The sequence below is a fragment of the Tachysurus fulvidraco genome, chromosome 5 (genome assembly GCF_022655615.1).
Source record: "Tachysurus fulvidraco isolate hzauxx_2018 chromosome 5, HZAU_PFXX_2.0, whole genome shotgun sequence".
In the NCBI taxonomy this organism is placed as follows: Eukaryota; Metazoa; Chordata; class Actinopteri; order Siluriformes; family Bagridae; genus Tachysurus; species Tachysurus fulvidraco.
The window spans coordinates 4638968-4664118 of NC_062522.1; the positions used below are offsets into that span (position 1 = coordinate 4638968).

General features: G+C 39.0%; 1 protein-coding gene across 3 annotated transcripts in view; it reads left to right on the forward strand.

The window, feature by feature from the left end:
• Window positions 1-1234: 1234 nt before the first annotated feature.
• Window positions 1235-25151, forward strand: part of col7a1 (collagen, type VII, alpha 1) — a 117233-nt gene continuing 93316 nt past the window's right edge. The window contains exons 1-9 of one of the 3 annotated variants that reach the window (XM_047813649.1): window positions 1235-1621; window positions 14087-14157; window positions 14783-14963; window positions 20659-20815; window positions 21273-21366; window positions 21738-21896; window positions 21974-22131; window positions 22687-22816; window positions 22932-23051. In XM_047813649.1, coding sequence (XP_047669605.1) covers window positions 14094-14157; window positions 14783-14963; window positions 20659-20815; window positions 21273-21366; window positions 21738-21896; window positions 21974-22131; window positions 22687-22816; window positions 22932-23051 — 1063 coding nt within the window. In that variant the 5' untranslated portion in view covers window positions 1235-1621; window positions 14087-14093. The remainder of the gene's footprint in view (window positions 1622-14086; window positions 14158-14782; window positions 14964-20658; window positions 20816-21272; window positions 21367-21737; window positions 21897-21973; window positions 22132-22686; window positions 22817-22931; window positions 23052-25151) is intronic. The other 2 variants (XM_047813647.1, XM_047813646.1) reach the window with 2 other exon arrangements.

Sequence of the window (25151 nt, forward strand, 5' to 3'; positions counted from 1 at the left end):
GAATATGATATGAGATTTTGGTTATTATAAACTAACACTATTTTATATGTGAATTAAAGATATTCTAAATATGCAGCAAGCTGTATTAAAGTCTCTCTCTCTCTCTCTCTCTCTCTCTCTCTCTCTCTATCTCTATCTCTCCTTCTCTCAATAGACAAAGCTAATCATTCTACCAAGAAACTAGAAATTTCAGTTTCAGAAGTCAGTTTATTAGATATGATTATCTGCAATCCAAGTTCCTGTTTATAAGCTGTTGCTATAGAAACGTATACTCCTGCTATAGACTAAATTATCTTATACGACATTGGTGGGTGCAGACTCACATTCCTCAAAATAATTACTGAATAATTGGGGGTGGGGTGGGGGTGGGGTGGGGGTGGGGGCAGTACTACACCCAACATCAATCAGTTGATTATTTTCCTCTAACAGCATGTGCTGTGTTTTATTTCTCTTATACTACTGCAATTTATCATCAATTATAAAAATTCAAAAATAACCTGAAGTCAACAAAAAACAGTAACAGTCACAGTTACCTCTGACTCTCTTCTATAAATGTCAAATAAACATCTTATTACAGAAAATATGTTTTTGTTTACATGGAGCATCCACAGTATTTACTAAACAAAGTGCACCAAGGAAAATGCCTGATTTGTTGTATTATTTCAGAAAACTAATAATATTTTTGACCAATCAACCAGATTCAATTGAGCTTGGTATACGGTTACTGTGATTCTCAACAGCAACAGAACATAATTATATACAGTAATTTTCATGCATTTTTATAATTAAAAGCTGTTTTTCATGCACACACACACACACACACACACACACACACACACACACACACACACACACACACACACACACACGTACGCACGCACGCACGCGCACACACACACGCACACACACACGTACGCACGCACGCACGCACGCGCGCACACACACACGCACACACACACACACACACACACACACACACACACACACACACACACACACACACACACACACACACACACACACACACACACACACACACACACACACACTCACACACACATGCACACACACAAACACACACGCACGCACTTTATTCACAAAAACTGGGTAGAATTGATTTGTCTAAAGTGAATATCATCAGTAAAGCACATTCCCGAAACATGATATAAATAAAATGTTTTTATTTCTTTACCTGATAGAAGAAGGCGTCATTTACTTTTCGTCATTTACTAAAATGTAAAGTCATTTACTTTCCGCAATCTGATTGGCTGAAGTGTAATTTAGGAAGACAGAGTCGTCAGGGGCACAGAAATGATCCCCAACGGGGAAAAAAGGGGGAAGGAAGGAAGAAGAGACAGAAAGACTTAGCTGCAGGATCACGGAACGGGCAAGTCTGGACTATTGTCCTGGAGCGAGTAACATTGCTGCTACTATATCGATTTATATGAGGCTCAAAACGACACTGTAACGTTTTTGCAGAAGAAGGAAAAACGCTACCTGGATGCTGATGGGCGCACGAGACAGTCAGTGCTCTGCTCACCTGTGAGTGAAGCTTGTCTTGGTGAGAGGATTGTTATTATTATGCTTCAGCTGAACTGACAGAGTTCTGCACCTTTTACAGGTAAGTTCAAGCTTTAAGTTGTACATTAGGGAAAGTTTGCGAACCATAAGTCAGAAGATATCGAGTAAAGTTTTTTTTACACCTTTAATTACCGGTGTAGGTTGGAGTTTATAGAAGGGCAGCTGGAGTTCAGTAGATAAATGATTTATGACTTGTATCTTTAGCTGCAGAAAGACTTTACTGACACCAGCTTGGTCCAGTTCAGTTTTTGGAGCAAAATAATTCACACACACACACACACACACACACACACACACACACACACACACACACACACACACACACACACAAAAACCCTTGATGTTAAGGTCCATGAACCTTCCATTCATTTACAGTTCCATGATTATTATTCAGATCAAAGCACAGATTAATGGAAACAATGTTCATAGTTTAGTTTAGTTACTAAAGTTTAGTTTAGTTTAGTTTACAGCGTTACTAACCTATCATTATTAGCCTTAATAACCTGATAAAAATGTATAATGTTTATTACTGTAATTCAAATTCAAATTCATTTCTATAGCGCAGCTTTACATAGAACAAAAGGTTATTATAAAGAATAATATAAAGATTAATATAATGCAAAAAATTAAAGATTAATATTAGATATATTTAAATGTGTTTGTATTTATCCCCAATGAGCAAGTCTGAGGTGACTCAGGTGACTGTGGTGTGGAAAAAAACCCTTAGATGGTAAAGGAAGGAACCTTGAGAGGAACCAGACTCAAAGGGGAACCTCATCCTCATATGGGTGACACTGGAGGGTGTGATTATAAATGTACAGTCTGATAAATGTTGTATTGTTGCAAAAGACCACATGGAGTTGGCATCTCCTCTTTAGTATAGCAGAGTCCAACTGGAGCTGGAACATGTACAGATCTGTAGCGGTTTAAAAAAATATATTTTAATTGATTTAAATAAACCCAAAGAATAAAAAGAAATATAACTTAGTCTAACAGTGTAAAATATGAACTATGGATTCTGATTGGTCAGAAGCTATTGATTATTTAATGATAACACTGATGCACAAAACTAATTAAAATTCCATCTTTCTATTCTATTATTATGTATTATAATGTATTATAATGTACTTATTATATTGAACATGGGGGACACGGTGGCTTAGTGGTTAGCACGTTCGCCTCACACCTCCAGGGTTAGGGGCTCGATTCCTGCCTACGCCTTGTGTGTGTGGAGTTTGCATGTTCTCCCCGTGCCTCGGGGGTTTCCTCCGGGTACTCCGGTTTCCTCCCCCGGTCCAAAGAAAGAAAATTGTCCATAGTGTGTGAGTGTGTGAGTGAATGAGAGTGTGTGTGTGCCCTGTGATGGGTTGGCACTCCGTCCAGGGTGTATCCTGCCTCAATGCCCGATGACGCCTGAGATAGGCACAGGCTCCCCGTGACCCGAGAAGTTGAGATAAGCGGTAGAAAATGAATGAATATTGAACTTATTATTGTAGAGTCAATGTTACAGCATTTCTTCGAGAGAAATGTTTATTTCGGTTTGTGAGTAACTTAACGATTTGTGATTTTTTTTCTGTTTTGTTACAAGAGAGTAAAATCGAGATGATATGTTGAAAGAACGACTGTAGCTACTGTAGAGCAAGCGAGAACAGGGACATGCTTCATAGATATCTCGCAAATATAAAAACGCTATTCGTAAAAATATTAGAGACCTGTGATTCCTGGGTGTCCCGTTTAACAGCGTCTGCTCAATAAACACTCATCAAAAATGTTTCTAATCCTAACCAAATCACATTGAACCTCGTTTCCATAACTTATAGCTCCTTATTCAGTGTTTAAGATGCTTCAGAATTTTGTCTCTCTTAAACACTCTTAATGCCACGTATTACAGCTCCTGCATGCCTTGACACACTTGTACGCACCTGGAGAGAAGCGAATATATGTTTATACAGCTTTCTATCTCCCTCTTTGTTGTGTTCGTGTTGATCATTGGATGTCTTTGTCATGTCTCACTCCACAGTGGTGATTAATATGAAGTTCATATGAAAGTAGTTTCAGAAGTATTTCTGTTTTTTCCAACAATGTTTGGGCTAACATTTTCATAGAAAAGTTCCCAAAAAAGGGTTATTTATATTTTTAAACAAATCTGAATAATCTTCAGAGTAAATCTTGATATCAAACCCATTTCTGCTCTCCGAGATGCTCCAAGTGTTCATAAGCAGCTCAAATCTGATCTTTAACCACGATAATTCTGTGTAAGGTTATCAACACACGGAAAGACACATGTTTACATTCACAATCACATTTATGGCATTTAGCAGACTCTCTTATTCAGAGTCAGGCTCTAAAACTCTTAGGGCTCTTAGGGCTCTAAAACACTGTTTGGAGGAATTATAGCATTTTTCTAAATGGATAAAACAAACAGGGAAAATAAGTGCTAGTTGAAGTGTTTCAGGAAGATGAAAGTCTTCATCTGTGATTTAAAGACATCTAGGGGAAGTTAATTCCACCGCCTCGGTGCCAGAACAGAGAAAAAGTCTCGCTGTAAACCTCCCTCTTATCCTGAGAGATGGTGGGACCAGTGGAGCAGTGCTGTAGGTCTGAAGGTGCAAGGTGCAGTGTGAGGAGTGAGAAGAGTTTTGAGGTAAAAGGAAGCTGGTCCATTTTTGGCTTCGTAGACAAACATCAGTGTTTTAAATCTGATGCGTGCAGCTACCGGAAGCCATTGTCCTGTGTCATGATGTCTCACACTGAAAGCCAGTGTCCTGATTCATTTTCTAGCAGACTTTTAGCCAGAAAAGCGTTGTTTGTTTATACTGTACTGATCCCATAAGTCTATTTCTATTCTAAACACCACTGTACTGATGCAGTAGATTTATATTTTATTTGTCACATGCACAATCATACACAGTACGACATGTAGGGAAATGCTTTTCACGACTGTCCTTGGTGTAAAAATAGCCAATGAGTAGAAAAGGCACAAAGTAGATACAATATAAAGAAGAAAGAAATATATCAGAAACAGAGGTATTGAGTAGCTACGTTTCCTACATTTGGCAGATGCCATTATCCCATTTTTATACAATTGAGGATTAAGGGCCTTGCTCAGGGACCCAGCAGTGGCAGCTTGGTGGACACAACCTTGAAACACACTTTAACCGAGGATAGCTGTTACAGGACGCTAATTACTGCGGCGTGATGAAGCTGAGTGAACGTTACCACTCCAAACAGCATCCTGAAGTATTTTATTCCTCTTATAATACAGTATTGTGACAGTGATAACATTGTACTATTACATAAACGATGAACACGTTACGCTTTTTTATCTGTTTGTGTTTACATTGTAGTTCAGTCTGAAGCTTTCTCTCACCAGTCTCATGTGACTTTCTTTCTCCCTCGTTTGAAGTGAATAAGAGAAACGTGGCTTGTCGTATTAGCGAGAAAGCACAACATTTTCTCAGTCCTCAAAATGTCATTAAACATCGTTTTAACAACATCAGAGTGTTACAAAGCATTGACACTGATGACTCCTTCCATAATAGAAAAAGCACTGATTACCAAAAACACGTTTAGTTTTACTCTCAGAATATTTACAGCATTCATCAAATATCCCACCCAAGTCCATATACATCCATCTTCTGTCCAATCAGAATGAACTGTTGAAATGTTGTTGTTGTTTTTTTTTCTACACACACTAGAGATTCTGTATTTCTGTTTATTTACTTACTTTTTTGTGGGTTTTATGTAGATTAGTATAAGCAGTAATATCTGCTGTAGCTAATGCAGGGAAAGCTTTTGGAGGATCTCTACACAAAACCGTGACCTGAGCTTTAACCCTGAGATATTTCACACTCGGACGAGCACGGCCTTGTGGTGTTCTGGGTTTCTGCTATTCCTGACCAACCTGCGATGTTACTTTGGGCTTGTTTTTACAACCTGTTGTGTTTGGCACTTGTTTCCTTTTTTCATGCTTGGAATCGGGAATATTATTTTAGCTCATTGCCTGTTTTCTTGGTAAGTTTTAATGTAATGAACCCCACCCTTTTTACCTATGTTTTATACTTTGCCTAAAATGATGAGAGAGCTAATGATGAGTCTGTTTTGATGTTGTCTTACATCAATTGTGGAATGGTGGGTTTGGGATAATAGAAGCACAATTTAATGTGTATTTTACACGATTATGGGTTATGAAACTGCTCTGAAGCAGGATCAGCACAAAAGTGTACAGTGTGAAACGATGCTCTGTTAGAATGTTACGGCTTGTCGCTAAGCAACCCAATCGGAACGTGAACAGAGCTCTGTGCCTCAGATCAAGTGAAAACAAGGACGTAGAGATGCGTAAACACATAAAGATAGCTCTGTAGAGTCAGTAGACAAAACATTTGACGTTCTTCAGGTTTGACGTAATCATCAACTGAAGCTCTGATGCTACTGCATCATCTTCTGTGACGTTCATCTCAAACATCAAGTATGAAGAAAATGTCTGATCTCTGTGGCGTATAGATGGATATTATTGTATTTTACAGATGGGCTGGTTTGAATATTTCAGAAACTTTTAAAGACTGTTTATGTTACTGTATTCCACCGCGACAGTTTAAACCAAACTGAGCCTTTTCTTCTGATCCCTGATCAACACGAGGTGTCCTCCTACGCATCTGTCATTCACAGGATGTTTTGGTTTTTCACACTCTTCACTGTGTGTCTCTAATGAGATCAGCTGTTTGTGGAATAATCAAACCAGCACATATGGAAACATCATCCATCCATAGACTTGAGTAAAGTCACAGAGATATGACTTTTCATCTTCCTGATGTTTCATGTGAACATTTACTGAAGCTCTTGCCCTGCTTCTGCTGCAACAACATTGGCTGATTAGGTTACTGCATAAATAATAATGATAATAACTGCGTGAGAGTGGAATTTAAACTTTAATTATTTATCTCCTGCATTTTTTTAACTTGTGTAAATCTGCTTTGTGACATTGTCCATTGTTAAAACGCACTATAGAAATAAAATTTCATTGAATCGAATTTCCTGGTGTCCCAGGAGTTCCTAATAAAATGCATGGTGAGCGTGTGAGCTCTCCTTAAACATGCACAGAGAAAAATAAAGCTTGGGAGGAAGTAGCAGGGATCTTTCATGAGGTTCTGGTGAGTGTATAAAGTCAAAACAAGTAAAATCGTATAGTTTTCTAAGGAATTGTGTTCTATATTGTGGCTATACTGTATATAACGCTAGCACATTTTTTTCCTCCAAGTGACATGAGTGCCTTGTCTCTCGCTTTTGTCAGTTAAACAAACAAACCGATGTGCACCAGAGTTTACAATTTATTAGAAATCTAAAACCTGCTGAATAAGTAACAGTGACAGATCCACAGAGGGGATTATTTACTGACATGAAGTTATATTTAGATGAAGACGGGGTGTACCGGAGTTGAACCGTGTCTTAAGGCCAACGTCCGAAATTAGCAGCTGGGATTCAGCCTCTCTGACTCCTCTGCTTCATCACTTCAATGTGTTCCGGCGAGCCTCTCATTTCAGTTTTGTTCTCTGCTCTTATTTATTCCCCTCGCTTACTCTCTCATCTATTTGCCCCCACACCAAAATATGTGCAGCAGATGCACTTCTGCAGCAGAAGAAATGCCGCCTCCACTCATTCTCTGTGTAAAACAATCTGTTAGTCAGGATGTTTTTTATTAAACTATTCTTCTCTTCGGACCGCCGGTTTCCTGAGGTCAGGCTCATCTGTGTTGTGGCTTTAATGCCGAATGCTTAGCATGCTTTCAGGTTGTTCTAGTCTCTCTGTTATTCAGCTGAATCGGTGTGTTAAAATGCAAAGAAAGACGTCTCGGTTTATTAGGAAGGTTGTACACATGACGTTTTGCCAGATGTGTGTGTACACAAACCTCTTCCTGTTTAATTACACGTCTCATGATCCTGATCATATGAACAACGAGAACCCTTTGCCCATGTGCCAAGAACTAGCACATGCACACACCTATAGAATTATATTTCAATTTTCTAATTAGATAAAGTTACAAAGATTTGATCCATTACAGTGAATAACTTTTTTTATTTTATTTTATTTACAATCCTGTTAACATTCCTGAGCATGCTAAACAGTATTTAAATCTTTTCCCCCCAAAAATGTTTCCTCCGGTTTTTTTGTGTCCATGTTGGTGATTGAACGTCTTCCTCATGTCTCACTCCACAGTGGTGTTAATATGAAGCTCATATAAATGTAGATACTCAGGACAAGAATTTGTAGAGTTTCATCACTATTTCTGTCTTTCTCTACAATACTAGAGGTGATATATTTATAGAAAAGTTCCAGAGAATTATTTTTTCCACACAAATGTTTGTATCTTCAGAGTAAATGTTGATATCAAACTCATCTCTGCTCTCTGAGACGTGGCCATGTCCCCTTCTATTTCCCCAACGCCTGCTTACGTTTCTTTAAAGCCATGAGCGAGACTATCGTTATACAGTAATGGCTTGGATGGTGTGATAGGACACACAGCAGCACAACCCCTCTCATAACCTTTAGTCAGTTTCATCAGAAGAAGTGTGGTAATGATTACGATTCTCCTTTCAGTCAGCAGAAAGATTCAAACATTACAGACTATTAACACAAAGCAGAAATGATAAACATTCGTCTGGGGACTGACTGACTCAGCCACTAAAGGACGTCAGCTTTTTTCCCACAGTTTTGACCTCTTTCTTCTTATTCTTTGTCTGATGTAAAGGTTATTGTCCGACAGTTTCTAGCCTAGCATACCTCCCTTCTTTTATCCTCCACTGTTGTTTTTCCCTCCTTTCTTCTGACCTGATCTGACTTTAACTTGTCGCCTCAAGCTACATGTATACGATCATCCTTATCTTCTTCAAAATCATTATTCAAAGAACAGACTCTTTGTAACTGCACTCAGGCACAATAATTACAACCCAAAATAAGTCTAACAAGTGCATTAGAAAATCTGTTAGACATTAGACATCAGATTATAAAGAGCCGGGATTGATTGTTATGAGCAGCGTGTCAAAGGAAATAACCCAGGAAATGAAACCAATAAACAGTCCAGAGAAGGAATATAACAAGTCTTTCATTTGTATGTGTAAGTAAAAGCAGTTAATTAAAGCATGGCTGAATGAAGGGTTATGGACAGGCGAGATTACATGTTTGATGCTCGAAGAAAAATAAAAACAGGAATAAACTGTACATCAACAACGAACAAGAAACTTCCGTATAAAACCTCAAACTAACCATGACTCATGTAACTGACCTTCTTAAATGGAGAAACATTTAACACGAACACGAAAAACTTAGGCATCTCTGGAAAATTGTCCATAGTGTGTGAGTGTGTGAGTGAATGATAGTGTGTGTGCCCTGCGATGGGTTGGCACTACGTCCAGGGTGTATCCTGCCTCGATGCCCGATGACGCCTGAGATAGACACAGGTTCCCCGTGACCCGAGAAGTTCGGATAAGCGGTCGAAAATTAATGAATGAATGAACAAAAAACTAAAAATATACAAAGAACAAGAACAAAACTCAAGCCAAAGATAAACTAGTCACATCAGTCAGTTTACAGATGATGAAGCCAGTTTAAGAATTTCTTTCATATACTGTAGATTTAAATAATCTGCTTTATCTACACATTTGTGTTTGTGTGTTTTTTTATCCGGTATGTGTTCAAACTTAAATTTATTTGTCACATACACTGCAGTGTAGTGAAATGCTTTATCACCAGTCTGTGTCCTTCTAATAGAATAAAAATAGAAATAACAATAAAACTACAATAAAAGTAGAACTAGAATTATGTGCACAGAGCAAAGGGGGGAAAAGTGTAGAAAATACATAAATGAATGAACAAATAAATAACTAAACTATTATAAATACAAGCATAAAAAATGCTTTTAGAAAATGCTTTTAGGCAACTAAACAACTAAAATCATTTTAGTTGTTTAGTTGCCTTCATAGCTTTTATCCTTTTGTCACTCGTCAGTACAGAAAGTGCCCAAATAAATCAGCTCGTCATCTTTTTGTTCCTATGAAAGACAAATCATGAAATCTGTGTTGACTCAGGACTTCATTATCATTATACTTATTCCTGTTTCTCCAATAATCCTGTCTTTTCTTTCTTGTATCCTTCCATTTGGTCCTCTTTCTGACTCAGCAGTAGGCTGTTGCGCGAAGTTCAGTTTTTATACTGAATCCACTTTTCATCTTCAAGTTTCAACATTTTTAAAGATCTCTTTATCCATCGCTTCATCTGGTATAAAAACACAAACATGGAGGCTAAACAGAGTAGATTTTTTACTTTTTTTTACTGCCATTATGTTACACAGATGAATCTGATCAAAGACACAATATGATGATCAAACTGTAGGATAAGTGTCTGAAGTGTTAGTTATTATATAATTACATTATATTCTGGATTTTATATTTATGTATGCTGTATCTAACAGAATGCCTCCAGAAAAGTGTTGAGTTTTTTTTATACATTGAATTCACCTTGAAAGACAGTGATTTGAGCAAAACGACAAACTCTAAGCTGAACAAAAAACACTTGTTAAATTTATTTCATTCGGATGCCTTCATTTGTTCGGTGCGATTGCAAAGATCAACACAAACGCAAACGAAAAACAACAAACCAAAAGACAAGGACTCAGCGAAAGGCAGATGTAAGACAACCGGTATAAATAGGGGTGACAATAATTGAAACACAAGGAACAGGTGTACAGAGGCGGGACCGGATGAGGAAAGGGCGGGGCTAACACACTTGATACGAAAAACAAAATTGCACATTGCAAAAAAAGCACATTGCACAGACACATATATAATATTTAATATTATATAAAAAAGCTATACTGAGTTCTCTATTAATTATCTTCTTATTAGTGTCCCTCTCTACCACTCAAATTCCACTCTTCCTCTTCTTTCACCATTCATACAGGTACGTTCTCCTCCGGTCATCTATGCAGAACACTTCAAACTTGAAGAAATACAAAAGCAGGATAGAGCTAGTAATAATCTTTGACCATCCAACAAATTGCAGGTCATCTTACCATTACTTTTCTGGCATTTGGCAGATGTCCTTATACAGAACGGCTTTAGAAGTGTCGACCAAATGGCTACATTGATACTGCTTCACTAAGTCACGGACTCAGAATACCATCAGTCTAAAAACTCTGTTAGAAGGAAGTCTAGTAAGACCACTTTTTTAAGGTGTTAGTTCATGTTCTATAGGAAGAGGAAGATCATTCCACCACCAAGTTACCAGAACTGTATTCTGGATCAGTTACAGTGGTTAATTGGTGCTCAGAGCCAGAGCTGCCAGAATCAAGTGGCAGTCATTCAGTCTCGAAATGGAAAGGGACTGATCAAGCAAATGAGTGGCTTGTGTGGACATAAATGGAAGAATCCTATTGATATTGTTAGCATGAATGTGACAGATTAGCAATGTGAGAGGAAAAGGACAGTTGATTGTCCATTGTTACCCCAAGGTTGTGTGCAGTGTCCGGAGGCGATGTCAGTGGGTTGTCAGTGAGCTGATGTGGGGATGAATCACCTTAGATGAACAGCAGTTCAGATTTGCTGTGATTAAATTTCAGCTGATGAGCTGAGAGGTGTTTGAGGATGGCAAGGGGAGAATCAGTTCAGTGTCATCCACATAGCATTGGTATGAGAACCTGGGTAAGGATGTGACTTGACCACGAGAACGAGTGTAGATGCATAACAGAAGAGGATTGAGTACTGAACCTTGTGGGACACCAGTGAAGTGACTGGGTGGAGCAGAATCTCTCAGTGGCGTCTGTGTTTATTGACCTTTCAGGTAGCAAGCAAACCTTTCACAGTAAAGGCTGTGCTGTTACTACTGCAGTGATGAAATACAAATGGACTTGACAATTTGCCCATTTTTAGTTGCTGTGTGTTTAGAGCCAGACCTTCATGACATCCAGCCCAGAGGTGGTGTTACAATAAATCCTAGTCTGGCATGCTGAAGTTGTCTAAAGCACCCTAGATGGTAATATCACTTAAATAGCAACAGCCCACACAGAGACTTAATAATAGCTGTTCTTAAATCATGGGGAACTTCACAGCAGTGAAACCAGTCTCCTTGTAAACAAATGTCCAAATGTACACCCTTAGAATTATTGGCACGCTTGGTTAAAAAATGAATAACACAGATTTATATTGTTGGTAATTAGCCTAATCGTATTCTGAATATCCAAAAGAAAGCTGTCTTGTAGGAATAGGCAATATTTATTTATTGACTTAATTTAAAAAATTGATTTCTATAAATAAAAATGGTATTTTTAAATTATTTTTAAAATATTTTTTAACACAATGTTACTGTACAGCTGCCACATTGCGTTAGTGTATCATTATATTGGCTATCAGTGCAGACGCAAATGTTTGGTCTCACTCCATTTTTCTCTTAAGTCAGCCTACATACCTCCAAAGCCACGAGTGATATTGAGTGAAGATGGCACATTGGGATCGAGGATGGGCGTATTAAATGTCAACAACTTGATTCTGTTGTTTCTGTGGTTGTTTCTGTGGATTTAGTGGTATGTCCTGCTGGAATCACAACTTGATTGTATTTTCTTGTCATGAGACTGATCTGATTAATACTTTGCAGCGACTCGTTTTCTGTCACGTTTTTTTTTTTTAGCAGATGCTAACATTCCACTGCCTTTTTTTTTCGCTTCCAGCAAAGGGAAAGAATCTTATATATGAAGGCAAGTCATGTGCAGTTATAGATGTATTTATGATTTATTTGAATGATGGATAACCTTTAAACATGGAAACTAGCAAACCTTATAGATTGATCATGTGCATACACGTACATACAGTACTCACACACACACACACACACACACACACACACACACACACACAAACACACACACACACACACACACACACACACATAATCAAACATAATCACATACTCATGTCATATCTTGCCAGGGCCACAGTGTCGGTTGGTACAGTGCTGAGCTGCAGGTGACCCCAGGTGTGTTGAGCTGCTGCCCTCAGCAACATCAGCAAACCTGTTTTTGTGTGTGTGTGAGAGAGAGAGAGACTCTGAATGTCAGGATAAAGCTGGCAGTACATCGTAGCCTTCAGAAAGTTCATACTCAACTAAAACTAGAAATTCAACCAAGACTTTCGGAAGAAACCAAACATGTCATGAAGTACAGAGACAAAACATAGATGGAGGTTATGAACAAAGAGAGGTAAAAATTCACCTGATAAAAATCCAGAAGTGCATGATACCTTCTAACCAATCAGAATCCTAGTGTAAACAATCAGTGACTGAAAGGACACCAACAACATGGAATGTAAATTTCCCAGGAGAACTGGGTGCGAGGTGAGAATACAAGTCAATCACAAACCTATTTGTATAGGTGTTTGTGAAAGTATGAGTGTACAGTATATGTGTATGTTAGTGTGCGTCTGTGTGTATAGGTGTATGTAGGTAGGTGTGTAGGTGTGTGTGTGGTCTGCATTTTTGTGTATAGGTGTGTGTGCGTGTGTAGGTGTTAATATGATTCAGGCTGATGGTTGTTGTGACCTGAGTGTTATGGTACATGTTTAGACTCTTTCCTCACCTTCAGGGCATCAAGTCACATAAAACCAAATCAAACACTCCAGACGTATTATGACTTAAAAGAAGGTCATGAAGTTTTTCTTGCTAGACGTGAGAGTCATCGGAAAATGAACCCTACAGTTACTCATTATATGTTTCTGAATCCGGTCTTGAAGGGTTGATGACACGTTTATATACCTGCACGTTTGTCTGATCTTCCTTTCACCACATCAGGAAACAACAGGACATTGTTCACTGTTAAATCTGTATGGGGTAGTGTTTATTCTAGGCTTATGATCAGAGGAGGCTGCTGATGTTTTACTTTGACTTTAAGGAAGATCACAAGAGGTGACATGCTTCTGCAAACTGACAGCCTTTAGGCTATTGTACACAATCTTTACATCGGCTTACATGCTCTGTTGATACCTCATTAACTCATTATTGCTAGTTACATTGAAATCATGCTTAAAAAAGAGCCATTTACCCTCCCAGAGCAAGTCCCCAAGAAGGATGGGGGCTATGCCCAATTTTGGTTAACTCAAGGTCATTGAGTCGCAGTTCAGGACTGGTTTGCAGTTTAAGCAATAGTTAGCCACTTAGATTTGCTGGAATGCATACTTCACAGAAGGGATATCTCTAACCAGCATTATTCCTCCATGTTTCATGTAAAAACACTAGCCTTGTTTGTTGCATTGGAACCATGTAAGGTTTGATAGTATGCACAATGTGAGAATTTAGAAGTTTTGAATGTATTTACAACACAGAAAATGTACACCTGATGGAGTCATGTGACTCTTTCAAAGGTTTGGACTGTTCACTGTATGGACTCCCAGTGTTTACGGTATCCGTATGTTGCATGCATATTGTTGTGTTGTGCCTGTAGATTACTGTATGTGTGTCTTTTGTACAGAGTAAAGATGTGGCCTTGGACTTTGGTGGCTGTGGTGTTGCTGTTCCTAACAAACAGATCTACAGCTCAAGGTAACAATTTCAATGAGAATAAAAAAAATTAATAAATGAATGAAATACATTTTTTTGAACTTTTCTGCGTACTTGACAACTCAAACCTTACAAGTCTAAAACATGATGCTGGTGATTTTTTTTCTTAAGGCTTTTCTAAAGTTTCTAATTAATTTGAACACCATCGTTCTCATTCTCAACATTTCTGCTTGACAGAAATATGATGTGGAAGCTGATAAGTCTAGAGCAGGTGAAAATCAGTGTCTTTCCTACGGACCTGAGAATTCTTCTGCTAGTCTCATCATATTCAGCGGCAGTCAAAATCAGGCGCTACGAGCGTAACATACCTGCATATTCATTTGGAAATAAGTTACTGTCTATCTCATTACAACACTCACACGTGTACTGATGAATAGATTTACAATAATAAAACCGCTCAGAAGATTAAGATACATCATGACTATATTTGTAATCTTGTGAAACATTCATTGTACATGTATCTTGAACTTTGACCTTGTCGATTTACGATTCTGTGCCCTGTCGTGAATATGTTGCTGGATATTAAAAACAACAGAACACATCCCATTGCCACATCCCATCTATGGTTGTCGCTTGCGTCTGTGTTTATGAAGTGTGTTCATTCCAGACACGTGTGATAATGTGGGCGCGGCGGATATCGTGTTCCTGGTGGACGGGTCATCCAGTATCGGACGTACCAACTTTGCTCTTGTGAGGAGTTTCATGGCAGGGATCATCAGACCCTATGCCAGTGCAGTGGGAGCCACCGGAGTCCGGGTCGGAGCCGTGCAGTACAGCGACACAGCTAGGTCAGTGTGGGATTAAATATTTCACTCACCTCACAGGTTTCTGTCAGCTGTTCTGTGATCTGTTACAAACCAGAGTTCTTAAACAGAAGATCATCTCAGAGAAGCCTGTTTTGTCTTGTTAATACAGATTGATATAAAGGGGAGTTAATTGTGAGAATGTAAGTAGTAGGCTACAATTAGACCTCCACAAACCTTCCTGAAGTATATAAAAGATGCTGCAATAGAAATGCATTACTATTGAAGAGTTCTAGAAGTTTTAGGTGTGTAATATGCACAAAAAATGTATACACTGTTCTGTAACATGTATGTGACAGATATGTATATTCTTATTTTTTTTTCTTCCATATTATGCAAAAATCATGCACATTTTTAGAAATAGAAATTAGACGTTGAATTTCCAAAATAGAAATTAGACGCTGAAACAAATCTAAAGGAAGTAAAGAAAACGCATAAAGGGGCCTGTGTAAGTGCATGTGAATGAGTGAGTTTTTACTGTTCCACTCTCACTTTATGTTCTTTAGAAAGACTAATGATTTATGTTGTTGATGATTTATGATGAAGATTTATGATGATTTAGTCTTTATTTTGTCACATATACATTACAGCACAGTGAAATACTTTTCTTCACATATCCGAGCTTGTTAAGAAGAGCACATTGTCCTGCTCAAGGGCTCAACAGAGGCAGTCTGGTAGCATGTGGCTTGAACCTCAGACCTTCTGATCAGTTACTCAGAGCCTTAATCACTGAGCCTCAACTGCCTGACTGAAAAAAAAGAATGGATTCAAAAAAAGGGCTGTAGAGTAGGTGAATTTACTTAATCAGTCTGTATCATTTCATCACTTTTATTTTACTTTCCGTCGTCATATAATTTCAGCACATTGTTTTTTATTTTATTTTTTTGAAAGCATGAGGTTTCTGAGTCTCTGCTGCCATCTTTGTTATTCCTTTCCTGCTATCTGAATAGATTTATAAGCTGAGACCTTACTACTAAGGAAACGTCATGAGTTCTTCATCACTTCATGACTTTTAACCCCAGAAAATTAGGTGAGGTTGTTTAGGTTAGTGGGTCTTTTTTCCTGGGGTTAGGAAACGTTAAGATGTTTTGGCTTGTCGCTTAACAACAGACAGCCAATCAGAACATAAACCCTGCATGTTGATTAAACAGATTTGTTGCTTCTTTCCTTTTTTTAAATCTTTTTTTTATTAGTTTTCTTGCATTTGTGCATTTCAGGTGGAATAAATCATCCAAGTATAATTTACACTCACTGATGCAAAAGCATGAGGTGTTATTTATAGCGGTCACATGCTGGATTTATTCAATCAGGGTTGTTGATGAGGAAATATGCAAATAAGTATCCAGGGTTTATGAATGTACAGTGTGAAACATCAGATTATGAAGAGCCAGGATTCAATGTTAACCCCAGGGAGAGTAGGAGCAGTGTGAAACCTCTAACTACACAAACCAGGATTCACTTCTCCCATGGTGCACTAGGACCCAGGGGAAATATTTCTATTGAGAATAGGACTCATGTGTACAAGAGGTTTTTGAAACAACTTTTTAATTGTTATTGAAAGCCCCAGTATAATTTGGTATTATTTTTTATTCATGTACTAGCAAATATATTATCTTCCCATCAGTAATCATATTACTTTGCTCACAAAGTCTCTGATCCTGGAGGATTGCACAAAAATGGCACATCTTGGTTGGTTTTAAGTGTGTGCCTTAATGAATATAAAATTTAAAGAAAATATGAGACTTATTTTGCTGTGTTATTGATAGAGACTATGGTGCTGGCTTTGAAGCACTATTGCTGTCTCCATCACTGAACATTTGATGGTGTCGACAGGAAGGAAATATATAATATATAATGAAATCAGAAATGATGCTGATATATAAGTTGCTCAAAACTCCTGGTTACACAGCTCCACTTGACTATTGTGAGGAGTCAGCTTGAACTTTTGGCCATGTGCCTTTGTTTACTCCTCCCCGTCTCTGCACACCTGTTCCCTATGTGTTAATTGTCATGTCTATTTAACCATGAATCATTATCAGTGTACGTCATTGTTTTCTCGTCATTTGTCCTGTCTAGTTTTCGTCTGTGTTCCTTCAAGTTCAAGTTCAAGTTTATTTATATAGCACATTTACAAACAGCCACACGGTTGACCAAAGTGCTTCACAGTGCGTTTGATATTTCAGATACACTTAAAAAATACACAATAAGATAGTACAAGAAACTAAAATAAGAATTATAAAAAAAATAAAATAAAATAAAATAGCCAGTTTAAGACCATAAGATATAACAGACATAAAACCTTGGGCAATCATGAAAAGGCTAGAGAAAATAAGTGGGTCTTTAGCATGGACTTAAAACTAGAAATGGTGGGTGCCATCCCAATCTCTAGTGGCAGGGAGTTCCATAATTTAGGACCGGCCACAGAAAAGGCACGCTCTCCTCTACGCTTGAGCCGTACACGAGGGACAACCAACAAAGCCTGGTCAGATGAACGGAGACTTCTAATAGGAAAATAGGGATGAAGAAGTTCAGATAGGTAGAGAGGAGCGATATTATGGAGAGACTTATAGACAAAGAGTAAAATCTTAAAATCTATTCTCTGAGAAATCGGAAGCCAGTGTAGAGATTTGAGAATGGGAGTGATGTGTTCATGTTTGCGACAACTGGAGAGAAATCTGGCAGCAGCATTTTGAACGAGCTGGAGACGCGTAATCTGAGTTTTAGATATACCGCAATATAAAGAGTTACAGTAATCTAAGCGAGAGGTTATAAACACATGAACAGCCATTTCTAAGGTCTTAGGGGTAAGAAAGTGTTTAATTTTGGAGAGAATCCGCAGTTGGTAAAAGCTAGACCCGATAACGGACGAGATGTGTTTGTCAAATTTTAAGTTCTGATCAATAAAGATGCCAAGATTCTGCACCCGAGAAGATCTAAAAACAGATAAACTCTCTAGATTGAAGCTTGAGGACTGAGAGTTCTCATTTGGGCTAAACATTATTACTTCAGTCTTTTCTTCATTTAAAAACAGGAAATTTTGTGACAGCCAAAATTTAACCTCTTCTAAACATTTTAGAAGAGATGAGATTGCTGAGGGATTGTTTTTCCTAATTGGTAAGTAGATTTGGGTGTCATCAGCATAGAAATGAAAAGATACACCGTGTTTCCGGAGAATAGAGCCCAGGGGTAGCGTGTATAACGAAAATAGAGAAGGAGCTAAAATAGAGCCTTGTGGAAGGCCATAGGACAGCGCGGCAGGGGCGGAGGAAAAGTTACCCAGATTCACTATGAATTTTCTGTCAGTTAGGTATGACTGAAACCAGCTCAAAACATTTGCTTTTAGACCTACCCAGGTCTCAAGCCTCGATAATAAGAGGGAGTGGTCTATGGTATCAAAAGCAGCTGATAAATCTAAAAGAATAAGAACCACAGAATCTCCGGAGTCAGTAGAAAGATAAATGTCATTTAAAATTCTCAAAAGGGCAGATTCAGTACTGTGAGCAGACCTAAAACCCGATTGAAAAACCTCATAGATACAATTGTTATTCAGAAAACTTTGAAGTTGATTTAGCACAATTTTCTCCAGAATTTTTGACACGAAAGGCAAGACAGAGATAGGTCGAAAGTTTTTTTGAATAGAGGGGTCCAATGAAGGCTTCTTGAGCAAGGGAGTAACAGTGGCAACCTTTAGGTTGGCAGGGACTGAGCCAGTTTGCAGGCACTTGTTCATCAAAGACAGCAGGCCTGGACCAATTGAGTGAAAGATTTGCTTTAAAAATTTTGGGTGAATTATGTCACTGGGACAAAATGAGGGTTTGAGCTTGTCAATCACCTCCTTCAGTTGCTGGAGGTTGATGAGCTCAAAAGCGTTAAAAAATGCAGAGACATCTGACGTGATTGGGGAAGAGATATGGGTTATAGTGGGCCGAACGCTTAGCCTTAGTTTAGTGATTTTGTCACTAAAAAATCTCGAGAAACCTTCACAGACAGAAACAGAGGCAACAGGCATAGATTTAACAGAAGGATTTGTCACAGATTTAATGATAGAAAACAATACCTTAGGTTTAGAGTTGTTTCTTTCAATTAAAGAAGAGAAATAAGCGGCTTTCGCAGATTTGGCTATAGACTGGTAAGATGTAAGAGAGTTCCTGTAGTTCCTGTTCTGTGTATGTTATTTATTAAACTCATTTATTTGAAGCTATCCTGTATCTGGTTCTGTCTGCCTCCTACAAGTGTGACAGAATGATTTTGCGCAAACTCGGACCCAGCAGGATGGCTTCCAGCTTGAACCTGCCAATTTATTGGGAGCATAATTTTTTCTTCTTCTCCTAGTCTGTACTTACAGTCTGTCTGTTTTACCCTGCACTTTTGCCTTTTTTCGGTGACATTGTACCGAATTCCAGTTCCAATTTTTCTGCGGAGGACATCGCCTCACTTTTGTTCCGCGGAGGATTTCACCAGCCCTGTTTTGTCCTTATTATTTTTTGGTGTCCTGCGGCATTGCCCCACACCTGTTTTGGTGGGGGACGTCACCTCACTTCTGTTCCGTGGGGGGTATTGCAGGCCTGTGGCACAGATCTTTCCTGCCCTCCCTTCCTCCCATTCTGTTCTTCGAGATGTGATCTGGCCGCGGTGTGTTGGGGGTGGTGCTCTGTTGGGGGTGGTGCTCGGCTGTGGACATCGCTCGGCCCTTCTGCTCGGCTGTGGATGTCGCTCGGCCCTTCTGCTCGGCCTTGGACGTCGCTCGGAACTGTTGCTCAGCTGTGGACATTGCTCGGCCCTACTGATTGGCTGTAGACGTCGCTTGGCCCTATTGCTCTCCTCGCTGTGTGCTTTGCTCTCCCCATCTGCCTCACCATGTGAATTGCTCCTCCCCTCTACCTCGCCGTGTGGCTGGCCCCCCCTCCCGGATCTCGTCAGGATCATGGTCTCCTTGGATATTCTCATTAATACAGGATTGGCAATTTGGGAGCCGCGCCTTGAGGGGGGCTGTCAGGACTCAGCCCGGACTTTTGGCCATGTGCTTTTGTTTTTCTTCTTTGTCACGTGTCTGCCCCACCCTTGTTTACTCCTCCCCGTCTCTGCACACCTGTTCCCTATGTGTTAATAGTATTTAACCGTGCTGCGTTGCCTTGAGCAGCGCAGAATCATCGTCATTGTTTCCTTGTCATTTGTCCTGTCTAGTTTTCGTCAGTGCCCCTGTTTTATGTTCTTAATTTGTTAAACCTGTTGATTTGAACTATCCTGCATATGGGTCTGTCTTCCTCCTCCCGGTGTGACAATTATACACATCTGTAGAAAGGACATTATTTATAATCCCTCACTCTGTTGTCACCCAGATGAGGATGGGTTACTTTGTGACTCTGGTTCCTCCCGAAATTAGGGATAAATATAGATTTCATTTGAAACTTGATGATATTCATTCTGAATTTTTATATATCTCTAAAGCGGTTTTGAGATGCCTAAGAGCTTGTGTGGCAGGTGGTAGCTCAGCGATTAAAGATTTGTTTGTCCACCAAGCTGCTGCACCTGAGCAAAGCCATTAACCCTCAATTGCTCAGTTGTATAAGTGACACACTAACTAAGCCTCTTTTACAGCAGAAAAAACACTAATAGTTATAAGAAATGTAGAAGAAGACACACCTGATCTGTCTCTATAAACGTCTGTCGCTGTCCTCAGGGTGGAATTTACCTTCACCACGTATCTAAGCGGCACGGAGCTGCTGAGCGCCATCGAGAACCTCAACTATAAAGGAGGAAACACTCGCACCGGAGCCGGGCTCAAATACATTGCAGATAATTTCTTCAACCCCAGAACCACCAGAGACGTGCCCAAGGTTAGCTGAGGATGGCTCTCAGAATAATTTTCATATGACGTCTTTAAAGTCTGAAATAAAGTTTAGGTTTTAGAGACAGATTTTGATCCAGAGTAGATACACAACTTTAGGGCATTTTACTGGATTATACCAAACACACACTTTTGTTGATTAATAGTCATAGATTTATAGTTAAACTGATATGTATTTAAATTGATAATTGTTTAATTCATTCACAATTGATTTCTAAACTAATAGAATAATAATTACCATAATTCATATTTTAAATGTTAAAATTTTTTAATCTATTAATTATGTATTTTATATGTGAAGTGTTTTGAACACTACTACTACTACTACTACTACTACTACTACTAATACTAATACTACTATTACTACTGCTACTAAAATAGTAATGTTAAATTACAATGTTATTTTTTAAAATTATTTAATCGATATCTCTCTCCTCTTATTCAAGCTTGCGATTCTGATCACAGATGGTAAATCTCAGGACAATGTTCAGGAACCTGCTGAGAAACTGCGCAGCTTAGGAGTCAAGATATTTGCCGTGGGTGAGAACTGCAGGCCGGATGGATTTTTTTTTGTCCTCAATAGCGTTGCTGAAACTGCATTGGGAGATTTACATGCTGAGCTTCAAATTCTTTGGGAATTTGAAGGGAAACAAAATGAAAGCAATATGAAAAACATAATGAATTGATCTATTTAAAATTCAAATAGAATAAAATCAACATTGTGGAAAATAGTTCTTCATGTCATGATGGTCACAGGATCAGATCTGATTAATCATTTTTATTTTTTCTCTGATATCTAATTCACCATCTTTTATAGAGCTCCAAACAAATCACAAGTTATTTCATTCTTTTAAGTTTTCTTGTGTCCTTTGTTTGCTGTCGTTGTTGATCTTCTGGTTCGTTTCCCTCAGGTATAAAGAGTGCAGATCAGAGAGAACTGGAGCTCATCTCATCACCTCCTCAAAGTGAATTTACTTCCTTCATTGAGAAGTTTAAAGATCTCAGCTCTCTCTTGCCCACCCTGTCTCCTCGGGTCTGTTCGGCGTCCGGCGGCTCCTATTCAAGCGACGGTATCAGAAACGAAACCATTTTTAATGAGCTTTTAAAGACATAAATAACTCACATCAGTGCCTGCCTTCATTCCCAGATTCCTTCAGCGCTCCGACCAACCTGACGTTTACAGAGGAGACCTCTAATTCTCTTCGGTTCAGGTGGACAGCTGCAGGAGGGCCTGTAACAAGTTATGTGGTCCAGTACACTCCACTGTCTGGTGTGGGGCGGCCCTTATCTGCTGAGCTACGACAGGTGAGAGGCGGCTGTGACTGACGTATTGCAGATTTTTAAGTAATAAAGGTTAACTTTTATTTCCTTGCTTGTCGATTTTGTCCACCGAGTGTCCGATGCATGCACCCACCTTTAGTACATATTTATATATAGATTTTATAAAAGAGATTGGATTAGGCCACGCCCCCTTCTAGTACAAATACAAATCTAGATTTATAAAACAAAACACTTTAGGATATGCCCACTACTATTTTAAATCTGAACATAGAGTATAGAAAACAGATCTTTAGTAAGTTAGTACTTGTTATCACTTATATTAAGGCAGTCGTAGACAGTCGTTCTCTCTGTCTGCGTACTCTCTTTTTTTTCTCTTGCTGACTTCCAAAAATAAAAATATTTGAATCTAAACAAACAAAGAATTTGGAAATCCCAGCACAAGTTCTGACAAGCACGAGTGAGGACTAGCTGATGCAGACTGTGTTGTACTTTCAATCTAAGCAGATTTTACATTTCTGTCAATATTGACGAGTAGGTTATACACTGACTCATTAAGTTACATGTTTTTTTGACTCCCAGGAAACGGTGCCAGCCAGTCAGAAGACCTACTTGGCACGAGATCTTCACTCGGGCACAGAATACTTAGTGACGGTTATCGCCCAGTACCCTGACAGAGTGGGCGAGTCTGTGTCTGCCAAAGCTCGAACTAGTGAGAACATACACAGCTTCACACTCATGCCCATGCTTGAACTAATAATAGCACAAATTCTACTACAGGAGAGAGTGTTATTAAGACATAATAAACTATAATTCCTCGTTCTCAGGGTCTGTGAAGGAAGTGCTCAGGATGAGGCTGGTACAGGCAGGGTTCTTTACTTTAGCTTTGGCATGGGACCCTCTTTCAGGCACCGTACAGGGGTACAGGATGACATATGGACCACGAGGTAAAACACCCACACATACCCACACACACACACACACACACACACACACACACACACACACACACACACACACACACACACACACACACACACACACACACACACACAGATACGTTAAATCTATAATCAGCTCAGATGATGAGCTGATTTATAAGCTCCTGGCAACTGACTGTAGAAAGGACATTATTCATAATAAAACTCTCAGATGTTTATAACAGTTTATAATCACACCCTCTAATGTCACCCAAATGAAGATGAGGTTCCCTTTTGAATCTGGTTCCTCTCAAGGTTTCTTCTTCTTCCATCTAAAGGGGTTTTTCCTCACCACAGTCACCAGAGTCACATCAGTCACCACAGGCTTGTTCATTATGGATAAATACAAACACATTTAAATATGTTTAATATTGATCTTGTACTTTTTGTATTATGTTTCTTATCTTCTGTAAAGCTGCTTTGAGACAATGTCCATTGTTAAAAGAGCACATTGCAGCACGGTGAATATTTTTCTTCACATTTCCCAACTTTGGAGGTTAGGGTCGGAGCACAGGATCAGCCATGATACAGCTCCACTGGAGCACAGAGGGTTAAGGGCCTTGCTCAAGGGCCCAACAGTTTCAGCTTCAGTTTCAGACCCAGGGCCTTAAACACTTGAGCCACATTTTTTACATTTATAAACCTACTATTGGCAGTTAAGTGTAACTAATGCTGAATAAACTCAACCCCCAGAGTGTCGTTAACTCTGATTATGAACTTTTATGTACTTATTTTCTTAGGAAAAGATTTGCATTAAAATATCCAGGAAGTGATTGAACTGTTTAGGCCTGAGAGGGCTTTTGTTCTCTAGTGAATAGTTTTGCTAAGGGGCATTATCCGCCTGTTGTTTGTATCCTGAGAGCAGTGTATGACTTGGCAGCTCTTAATAGGTCAGGTTAGGTGTGTCTATATTTAGCCAGGACTGTGGGTTTCATATATACGTGTTGAGAAGTGTCTGACCCGGTCCAGGTGTCTGTCGATCGAGCATGTTGCAATATAAATACATTTGTGTGCCATTTAAGGTGAAATTTTGCTGTACGGTTCTGCTGTCTCATAATTATCTCACTTTTCATGTCTGCACCTGTAAGGTTTAATCGCAGGCATTCTCAGGATCTCTGCATGGCTTTGATAATCCGTCACTTTGTCGGTCACATTTCTTTTTGGTTCTTTTAGTCCTGTCAGGGCCATGTTTATGTTTGTATAGTCACAGTGCAAAACATACAAAGTGTAGCTGTAGAATGCACTGAAACACAAAATAAAGCAGGAACTAGCTGAACAATGCTCTGCTAGAGGTTTAAACCTGATGTGAAGAGAACTAGTCAGAACAGTGTGGACTGAAGCAATAAAAGATGACAATTTAGCACATTTTCAGGTACAGACGTGTAAAACAGGGCATTAATACTGATGACTTTGTTATAAACATTTCAGCTATACTGCATTTTCTGTACCACTGGCAGAAAACTGGCAGAATGCCAAACTCCTATTTTTTTAATATGTTGAACGTCTTTTTTAGACTTAGTACTATTTGTGATGTTTTCCCTCATGACCACGGTTGCCAGATCTCTGTGACAAAAAACATTAAAACAGCTTTCCTTAGCTCTTATTTCACCAGGCCACTGAAATGAGATCTTTTTTGTTTTCTCCCACAACCATTTGCTGATATCTCCTCCTCCTCCTCCTCCTCCTCCTTTTCCTCCTCCTCCTTCCACCAGCCAGCTAGCTCTCCCTGTTATACAATAGGGTTGAAGGTGTACAAATGCTTTGTCTAACAAGCAGCTAGCGTCGTCTTTTTGAAACCCGATGCTGATGCTGCATCACAGGACAGAGTAATAAACACTGAGGACAGAGCTGTGAACACTCCTCCACACACTTGACTTCACAGACTTACAAGTTTGGTTTGTCTCGCTGTGATTGACTATGTATGTCCCTCTCACCCATAGATCATCTGGCTTATTTTAAAAATGAATAAAATAAATAAAGCATTTGTTTGACACATATACATTACAGTGAAATTCTTTTCTTCATATATCCCAACTTTGAGGTTGGTTTCAGAGCACAAGGTTAGCC